We start from the raw sequence: 9,809 nt of genomic DNA, 5'->3' as shown, positions 1-9,809 counted from the left end.
CTGCCTGTTAGCTGTTACTACCCAGTGTTAGCACACAGAGGCATGGCCAGACCGCCAACCCCTCACCTTTCCAGCTGTGCAGAAGAATGAATGCTGGCTAGGGGCCAGACCCCCTGACTTTGAGGCCCAGCTCTCCCACCAACTAGCTGCGTGGCTAGTCACTCTGAACAAGTCACCTTTGTGTACCTCAGCTACATCTGGACTCTTTCATACCCTTTTAGCTTAAAATCTAGCCTTTCTCAAAGTGTGGTCCCAGACCAGCAGCAGCAGCACCTGGGAATCAGAACTGCACCTGTTCCGATCTCTCTCTCCAGCTACTGAATCAGAAGGTGTCTTAATTAAAGCCCTCTAGATGAATCTGATGGAGGCTGAAGTTTGAGAACCTCTGTACTATGCACAATTTCCACTGTTGCACATTAGAATCATTTGGGTTACTTTCAGAAAAGACCGATGCCAATTAAAGCAGAATCGCATGGAATAGGACCAAGGCATCACTGTGTTTCAGAAGCTCCCCAGATTATTCTTATGTGCAGCCAAGGTTAAACACTGATCTAAAAGGGAAACTACTTGTGAGTACTTAGTCAAATTTCTACCTGACCGATAAAAAGAAATTTAAGGGTTTGCCAGTATAGTTTAGTGAGAAGGATTCTAGGCTTTGGAGTCAAATGGAATATGAGTTTCACATCCTAGCTCTGTGGCCCTGGGCAAGTTATTTAAGTGCCTGAGCCTCATTTTCTCACTTGTAAAGGAGAATAAGGTCTCTACCCTGCCTCCTGGTGACTCAGTTCCAGTAGGTGTGCAGCACGGGGTACAGGGTACACAGCAGGCACTCGGCCAGTGCTTTGTAGACTGGCCACTGGTGTACAAGTAGGAGAGGCTGCAAGGCAAGAAGAGAACCTGAGGGCCAAGCAGCTATTTTTTAGTGCCCAGCTGGGGACAGATCTGCAGTAAAACCACCAAAGACAAAGAGGCAGGAGTGAAAGAAAAACTATTTTATTAAAAAAAAAAAAAAAAAAAAAGTGGGGCGGTGCTCTGGCAGTGCAGGAGGAAGAGGTTAGTCCATTCGAGCCTTCAGTGTCCTGGTGGTGATTTTGTCCTTCTCGCTGCAGAGGGAGAAAGTCACAAGAAAACATCTACACCCGTCTAGACTGCCTCCCTCTCCCGGCCCTTGGCTCCCATCCTCAGCTCCCTCACTTGTTCTAGGAAAGGGAGAACCTCCTGCTACTTCGGGTTAACTATTTTGCTCAGCTGGTATTAAGTAAGGGGAGGAGGGAGAAGGGGAAGGAAAAGGAGAAACAGGAAGACGAGTGAAGGTTCTCCAGAGTTGCAATCCCTAGGGGAGACCTTCCCAGAAGTGAACCACCCAGAATGGAGCTCCTTCAGGCCTAGACTGAGAAGCCCTCAAAAGAAGGGAAGGAGCTCCCCCAGGCCTAGAGAACACTAACGTAGGAAGGTGTGATGCGGTTCACTGCAATGAACATAAATCATCCTTGGGGTCATAAATATGGGTGTCAGCACCAAGCTGTTTTTCATGGTAATTAAGCAGACTCTCCCATAACAATGTAACAGAAAGGGCCTTATTCTGAGATACACCCAAGGAAAGCAGGTGGGAGGATACTTTCTACTCCACCCAATCAGATTCCTGGTGATCCCTCCAAACACATGAGGGGAAGTCAGCTAGAGGTTGGAAAATAGTTCCCAGAGTTCAACACATCACACACTTCTGGGTTCCAGAATGGTGGGAGTTGGGGAAGAGGAGGGGAACCACCGAGGATGTCAATCAGTCCTGGTAACTGCCATGGCTCACCCCTGCACGTATTCCCCGAGACCCCAGGGACACTGTTAAGGAAGGAAAGAAATGTCTATTGTGAGCAAGGGTCTAGAGCCTCACCTGACAGGGGGGAACCTGGCCCCCCAGAGACAGCCTGGATTTCTGCTATCCAATGCCTGCCACAGGCTCTTTCTTATCACACCTGACCGGGGAGTGGGGAAACCAGGTGCATTTTTGTGGGGGTGTAGGTGAGGAGGGTGCCTGCAGAGATTCTAGACGTCTCCCAACTCATACTCACATGACATGGACGATGACCCCCATCCCTGACACCGCATCCCGGTCCACAGCATTCAGCATGGCTTGGGAGATGGTTTCAAACAGGTGTTCTGGATCCTTCCAACAGAGTAGAATCCTTTCAAACCCCAGATCCTTGGGACCCTAACTTGGCCTGGTTCCTTAATTCCCTTTTTTCTAGGTATAGGGCCCCTAGTTCTGGACCCTCCTGTGCCTGAAGGGACAGATGATTCCCTAGATGTGGGAAGCCGCCTCAGCATCTTCCATGGAAGGAGATGGTTATATAAGGAAAAGTGGAAGAGACCCAGAAGACTTCAAGACTGAATCTCCTCCAATAACCAGCAGTGTGACCCTAGCCAAGTCATGTGTCCCTTTAATGAGCCGCAATACCTCTTCTGTGAAATGGGAAGAAGAATCTCTATTTGGTTCTCATGTGCTTTATCAGCTGCCTTACACACTCCTCCCAGTTTCCTCAAACTCAATGTACACATTTCCCCCAAAACTTGTTCCTCCTCCTACTTCTCTCTTAGCCTGGCCGGAAAACCTAGCCATCCTCAATAACTCCACCTCCCTCCCTCCCTCCTGTTTGAATTGACCAAGTCCTCTTGACTCTGGCTGTCCCCTCCTGTCCCCTCCCCACTGCCACCAGCTTTGCTCAGGAGCTCAGGGCCTCCTGCAGGTGACTCCAACAGCCTGGCTCCTCTACCTGCAGCTCTGCAGCTCCTCCGGCTCCTCTTGGCTTTGGCACCGTGCCTGAGGGAAAGGTCCACACTCCCTGGCACAGCACTCCAGGCCCTCGAATGTCTCGAACCAATCCCACTCTCCATCGTCATCTCATCCCACATTCTGCCCACACTCTAGCCCACCCAGAGCTCTCTCCAGTCACTGAACACACCAGGCCTTTCCTGTACTTTGTACAAGTTGTTCCTTGTGCCAAGAAGTCTCTTTCTTCCCTCCTCTTCCCAAAAAACTGCATTTTAACAGGTATTTGGGTGTCTGTCTTGCTTTAGCAGACTGCAGGAAGCTCCCTGGAGATAGAGACTATACCTGGTTTCTCCAGAGTGTGGCAGAGCTGGCATCCAGTAGGAACAGCCAACCTTCACTGCCATGCACAGTTCTCATCTGTCCACTTGTTTCCCTCTCACAACAACACTTTAAAAGTAGGTTCTACTATTATCCCTAACTGAAGCACAGAGAAATAAGGTAAGAAATAAGAACATAACTAATTAATTGGTGGGTGGACCCAGGTTTCCCACCCAGACAACCAGCTCCAGGGCCCACTCTGTGGTGCCACCTCCAACCCTACACCTTCTTAAATGTTTGTTCAATGAGAACCCTGTAAACTCAGAGCGAGGAATTGTGTGTCATTGTAGCAAATATCTGCTGGGGTCTCCTAAGAGAAGGTGCTGCCTCTGGAGCCAGCCAGCCCACACCAAGACCCTGGGCACATGGAGTTTCTTTCTCTCCTACCCACACCAGCCTTCTCATCACCTGCCATGCAAACACATCTGTTCCTGATGGCCAAGGGGTGAGTACCGCAGAGCCTAGCCCCGCTCCATGCTACCAACTCACCATGTCGGGCTCCCAGAGGGACTCGCACATTCCGTGCATTTGTTCAGTGCAGGTGCCACTGACCACAAAGTCGTCGGTCACCATAGGGCAGCCGATGAGGTCCAGAGAGCAAATGAAGGGCTTAAAGGTCTTCGGGTCCAACCCAGCAATGACTGGCTCAGTGTAGTAGGGGCCGAATCTGTGGGGACCAGGACCAGAGATGGAAGCCAGAATTCAAGAATGTTCACCTCCATGTTCAGGCCTATTCAGACCAAACCCTGGCCCAGACACAGGGAGGAAAACAAAGGACCTGCTTGGGAAGATCACCTTTCCCTAAGGTCAGCTGGATTTTAGTCCTTTCACCCTTTCCTGGCAATGCTCTAAGACTTTTCTCTGACACTTACCTTCATATCCTGTTCCTCTCTTCTTCCTCCTTTCTTTGAGAATCCTGCTTTCTTCTAATCCTCCCTAACCCAATGTCCTACCATCATGCAAGCCTCTATTTGTAGATTTATACCCCTGATTCCTTTAGAAAAAGGATTTGGGATGGTTTATAGGGAAAACACTGCAAAATAAAACTAAACTAATAACAGAATACAAGACAATTAGGCTAAACACAAAGTTTTATAGTGAGTTTCCTAGCAGGCAAGGCGAAGAGGGATACTCAGTGGCTGGGTTACTCTCATTGTCTGCACATCAGAAACTTGTTCTAGATCCTGAGCTTTGAGAAGAATCAATTTTAGCGATCTTTATGTAGAAAATAGTCAATAACTCATGGACAGTATCTTCCACAGAAACAGAAAGCAAAGAGAGGCATTATCAATAGGCTTTATCTCATCCATCTCTCAGTAATTTCTAAGGGCATGATCTTAAGTTATAGCTCTGTAAGAAACAATTAAAAAAAAAAACCAAACAATTATAAGGTGGAGGAAGGGATTGCAGGTGGGGTGCTGTGATCTACTGTTTTCTCAAACCCCTGGGTGTCAATTTCTATAAGAAATTTAAAATTTGGTGCTCTCCTCTCAATAAACTGCAAAAAAAAAGTTAATTGTCCAGGTAACAACCATAAAACCGAGTATTACTTCAAAATCAGGGCCTATGTTTGTACTTCCAATCATGTTGATGCCAAGGTATCACCTGAAGGTCTGTTTAACTTTTATTGCAGTATTTCACACAGAGGTGGCAGCATGGATTCTTGTTTAAAAAAGAGTCTATGCATTGCTCAAGTTTGCAAATCACCGCCTCAGCCTGTCCTGCTGGAAAACCAATGTTCTCAGCTAGGCTTCTAGAGGAATGGTTGCATAACTGGCTGCAGCTGTTAGAAATCCAGAATTTTCCAAGTCAGTTTCAATGTCCTGTACTTTTATTCCTTTCAATAAACATGAGCCATTACATATATAACTAAATGTGAGTTGATTTTTACAATTTTGTAAAACTTATTTTTCATATAAATCAGTTTAAAATCCTTTTTTAAGCCCTTTTCTATTTTGGATTTTCATAAACATAGTTCCACATTTGTGAGTATGGCAGATAGTTCTCAGCTAAGGATATTAACCAATATTAACCAAAAAAAGGTAATCTTTTTTTTTTTTGTCTTTTTTGTTTGTTTTGTTTTTAACTTTTTAATACTAAAAAGACAGTATAATACTGCTCCAGGTATGGAGATGGCAAGACTTAGTTTTGAGAGCTAAAGAGTATTTTTGTAACTTCTCAGTACAAAAATTATAGAAAGAAAGAAAGGAAAGGAAGGAGGGAAAGGAGGGGAAGGAGGGGAAGGGAGGAAGGGAGAGAGGAAGGGAGGAAGGAAGGAAGGAAGGGAGGAAGGGAGGAAGGGAGGAAGGGAGGGAGGAAGGAAGGAAGGAAGGACTGGTCTTCTGTTCTTGCCACCCAGTTTTGCCCAGAGGGGTGGGGAAAGTACCTGTGCTGTTCTCCCTTCAATTCCTTCCCATCCTCTGTACTGAATTCTAATTAGGCTCCTTCTTCTCTTATTTTTAAGGCCTCAAGGGGAACTGGCAAAAATGCACATATCCATTGGTAGGTTCTCTGCTATTCCAGAGAATCCAGGGCTGACAGAATAGCTCCGGCCTAAGGGTGGCTCCTGGTTGGGAGACCCCAGGGCAGCCATAGGTGGGGGCTAATTCTGTTGCTTAGATGCAGGTGCATCTGCTATTTACATTCCCAGTGTTCTTCTGAAGTCCCTTCTCTTCTGTTTGTCAGATAGGCCCAGAGAAATCAGACTCATAAAATAAGGATCTCATCCCGGAAATAAGAAATGGGAGAACAAGGAGGAATCCCTTCCCTCCAGACCAATACCACAGGCCTACTTTGCCCCCAGCCGAAGACTTCTGGACTCCCCGGGTCCTAGGCTCCACTCACCGCTTCTCGTACAGGAGGTTGGCCACCATGCTCATGAGGGTGTGAGGTTTGATCGGCCGACCCTCCTTCAGCTCATACAGGTTCAGCCGGAACTTAAGGCGCTGGGCACTGTGGTGGGAGGAGAAAAGTGAATTAGGAAGTCACTGCTGAATGTCCCCTGATGTCCAAGGAGGCAAAAGGGAGACACACAATTTCAATCCCCTCCAAGACACCTCTGTTTCCCTCCCTGAGTTTCTCTCACCAGAAGTCCACCCTTACTTCCAAGTTCAGGGCTCCCTGCCCCAACACTTATCACCTATAAACACACCACTCTGTTAACCTTTCTTTCCATGCTTTATTTATTTATTTATTTATTTTGGAGGAGGGGGTGAGGATGGGGTGGGGAGGAGGGTATAAAATGGATTATTTCCCCTCCTGTTTCAGGTATAATTTGTATATGATAAAATGCACAGCTCTTTCTACACTTTGGGAGGGAGTCTGCCTGCACATATAGTCAGGGAAGGCTTCTAGGAGAAAGGGCAGACCTGGGCTAAGCCTTCATCCTCCCACATAGTTTTTCCATCTATAAGACAGGGACAAAATAAATGACCTGGCAGTGAGATCATATATGGGTGGATGACATGTCCTATACATGTTAATTAGCATAAGCTGTCGCACTAATGGCCTAGCCAGCACCTAAGAAAAAGGGCCACACCTCCTCCCTCCTCCAGCGCTTTCTCAGAACCCCAGGACAGGCCCCTGCATAGAGTAGCCTGATGCCTTACCCGTCAGAAGCAAAGCAATGAGGCACTGGACACCAGACCTGGAGAGAGCCCTAGACACGACCTTATCGTCATCTTACAGGTGAGGAAACTGAGGCCTAGTGACATTAGCAATTTATGCCCACAAGCAAGAAAACTCAATGAGAAAAGCCTCCTGAAGAAAAGGAAATGGAGTGAGCAGAAGAATGTCAGTGACTGGGAGAGAGGAAGGCTGACAGGGAACCCTGAACTGACATTCTCTGATTCCATCCAGGACTGGAAAATAGGGCAGGTTGGGTTAGATCTCAGGAAGGACTTCCAACTTATATGTTCTAGAGACTTAGGAAACTTTAAGGGAAATGAAAGAGAAAATATTCAGTCAAGCTTCCACGTATATTAGTGAACTAGTCTCGACCTTTTAGGGAATAAGTCAAGAGACTGCTGCTCCTTAGGCCAACAGCTTCCTGCAACACGTGACACCTGTGACCACAGTTTTCCTCTTTCAGCCCTATCCTGATTCTTTTCCTCTCATCTCTTCTGGCTTGTCTTCTTCCCCCAGTGCTCAATATAAGATCAGGCTCTGGAACTACAGCTTATTTTTTTCTCTCTACATACTTCATTTCTCTAGAATCTGTTCCCATGGATTGAACAAAACATTAGTGCCTCTCCAGCCCTGAGAGGTAATCAAAACTCCAACTGCTTACAAGATGTTTCTACTTAGCTTGCCTCATCACCTCAAAATTGGTATTAAAATCAAAGTCATCAGCTTACCCCCAAAGCTACTTCTCCCAACTTCTATATTTCAGCCAACATGTTCAAAACAGGAACCATCTTTGAAACATTTCTGGATTGCCCATATGCCAGGTACTATTCTACACAGCAGGAATGCAAATATTAAAAAGACAGAACCTGCCTCAATGACTCTGTCTTTGGCCCTACAATACCCAAGTAGCCACTACAGCTTGTTAGCAACAATGCTCAGAAATTCCTTCCTTTCCTTTCTTAGCACTACCACCCTATTAGGACCACAAACCTCACACCTGGGCCATCACAACAGCTATCTATTTCATCTCCAGTTGCATAACCACTGTGAACTAGATAACTAATGAGGCAGTTAATTAGCACTAGTTCATTGTGAGTTAGTTATCCTTCCATATGTCTGCCTTGCCACCCAACTAGATCTGAAGCTCTTTAAAGACTGAGCTGGTTTTGGTCTTAGGAACACCATTGTTTGATCTGGACTCTGATACTTGCACTTTGGGCAAGACATTTTCTGAAGCCCACAGTTTCTTCATCTGCAAAATGAGACAGCAATATGGTAATGTTGTTAAGAGGATTAAATGAGCCCACGGATGCAAGGTGCTTTGCACAGAGCCCGGCACAAAGTAAATGTTGGTAAAAGTTGTTTAATGTGCATCTCTGAAAGACTGTGGTGTTCAGCAAAGTCTCAGACTCACCAGACGTGTTTAGCAGATGACACCCAGGCCACTCAATCCGCCAAGAAAGGCTGGTCCTAGAAGAGGCCCGGGTACGGGCGAGGACCCCCGACACTTACACGGTCTGGACGTCGGTGGCGAGCCCGGCCAGGCCGATGTACAGCCGGTCGCCCATGGGAAAGATCTTCTGGAAGTCGGTGGTCACCATCTGGGCCTGGATCCCGAAGCGCCTGTCGGCCGCGATGGCCACACAGTTCTTCCCCTTCATGGCCATGACGGCCCCTCCGTTATAGGACATAATAGACTAGGGCAGACAGAGGTGGAGGGACTCAGCGCAAGAGGCCAGACACCACCATAGCCCGCGACCCAGCTCCTGCTCTGGACCCTCCTGGACGCCCTGTGCTCCGCTCTGTAGGTGCCTGGACCGCTCCGTGTGACTGCGAGGGGTCGCACACATCCTCTGGATCCTCACCGCAGACCGCTCCCCTTCAAACTGAAGCCGCTTCCTTCCAGTGACCACCAGGCCCCCTCCACCTCCCAAACTTCCCCCGACCCCTTCCTCAATCTCTATCCCATGTCCCTTCTCCTTGCTCCCCATCTCACCATGATTGCGGTGCTCTAGGACCCCCAATCCCCGCTGCGACTCTAAGAAACCCGCTCTGGACCTCACTGCACAACCATCCTCGCTGCTTTCTCTCCATTGGCTGAAAGGCTGACTCTTCCGGGTCATTCTGACTTTCCGTTCGCTGTATGTCCCTGTCAGTCACCAGTACAGGATAGTTTGAATGAGAAGCCAAAGCCCAGGCAGAGGAAAGCCGAAAGTGAAAAGTCACCGTGAGTGCGGAAGAGCCTTGCATGCTGGGATCGCGGAGGACCCGGCCTAGGGCGACTGTAGACTAGGGGCGGGACCCGCGCGCACGTGGCCTGGTGCAACGAGGATTCGCTTGGGATGGGGTGGAGGGTCTACGGGTTTTGATGATTATCAACATTCTTGTGGGTCGGATAAACTCATGTCGTTTATCCATTCCAGAAATCTTTACTGATCACCTGTTGTGTGCCAGGCACTATGCTAGGTTCTGGATGTACACAGCCCTAGAACAGTGCCTGGCACCTAAGGAAGCGCCCAATAAATGCATTTTTAATGACGCGGTAGTGGGGCGAAGGGAAAGGGTTGCCGGGGGTATTCCCGCCTGCAGGGATTCAGCTGCCAAAGGAAGGTTTGGAGGCCGGAGTTCGTTCTGCTTTTCGGGAACGCCAGGAGGCCGGCTCCACGTGTCACCAAGTCTCAGGTCACCCTAAAAAGGGATGTTCCGAGCCTCTTCACATCGAGGATAGTTCCCGGCGTTAGCGGGCGCTGATCCCTCCCAGAGCCGATGGAGGAGAGGTGTATACATCCTATTTCCTCCTCTCCCATGGCTCCGTCGCCCCTCTCTAGCGATGAGGCCCCCTCTCTAATACTTTGGGATCAGGTTATTTCCCCCCATTTGCCACGTTTGGATTCTGGCCCGTGCACCGTCACGACCCACTTCCATTGACTCGACTCTGCGCCACTCTAGTAGTCACCACGGTCTCTGTGGCGCAATCGGTTAGCGCGTTCGGCTGTTAACCGAAAGGTTGGTGGTTCGAGCCCACCCAGGGACG

The 9,809-nt window shown here is 48.3% G+C and overlaps 1 protein-coding gene and 1 non-coding gene across 2 annotated transcripts; one reads left to right on the top strand and one right to left on the bottom strand.

The window, feature by feature from the left end:
* Positions 1-979: 979 nt before the first annotated feature.
* PSMB3 (proteasome 20S subunit beta 3) lies at positions 980-8,897 on the bottom strand. Its single transcript, XM_037810248.1, has 6 exons — positions 8,772-8,897; positions 8,288-8,472; positions 5,993-6,100; positions 3,638-3,815; positions 2,070-2,164; positions 980-1,103 (listed from the first exon to the last, which is right to left on the bottom strand). Exons 1-6 carry the CDS (start codon positions 8,772-8,774, stop codon positions 1,055-1,057), a joined length of 618 nt encoding a protein of 205 aa, XP_037666176.1. The 5' UTR covers positions 8,775-8,897; the 3' UTR covers positions 980-1,054.
* An 838-nt stretch (positions 8,898-9,735) lies between these two features.
* TRNAN-GUU lies at positions 9,736-9,809 on the top strand. The gene has a single exon. It is a non-coding gene; the product is annotated as a tRNA-Asn (tRNA).

This window comes from Choloepus didactylus, chromosome 18, assembly GCF_015220235.1.
Source record: "Choloepus didactylus isolate mChoDid1 chromosome 18, mChoDid1.pri, whole genome shotgun sequence".
In the NCBI taxonomy this organism is placed as follows: domain Eukaryota; kingdom Metazoa; phylum Chordata; class Mammalia; order Pilosa; family Megalonychidae; genus Choloepus; species Choloepus didactylus.
This window is presented reverse-complemented; position numbering and strand designations above follow the sequence as displayed.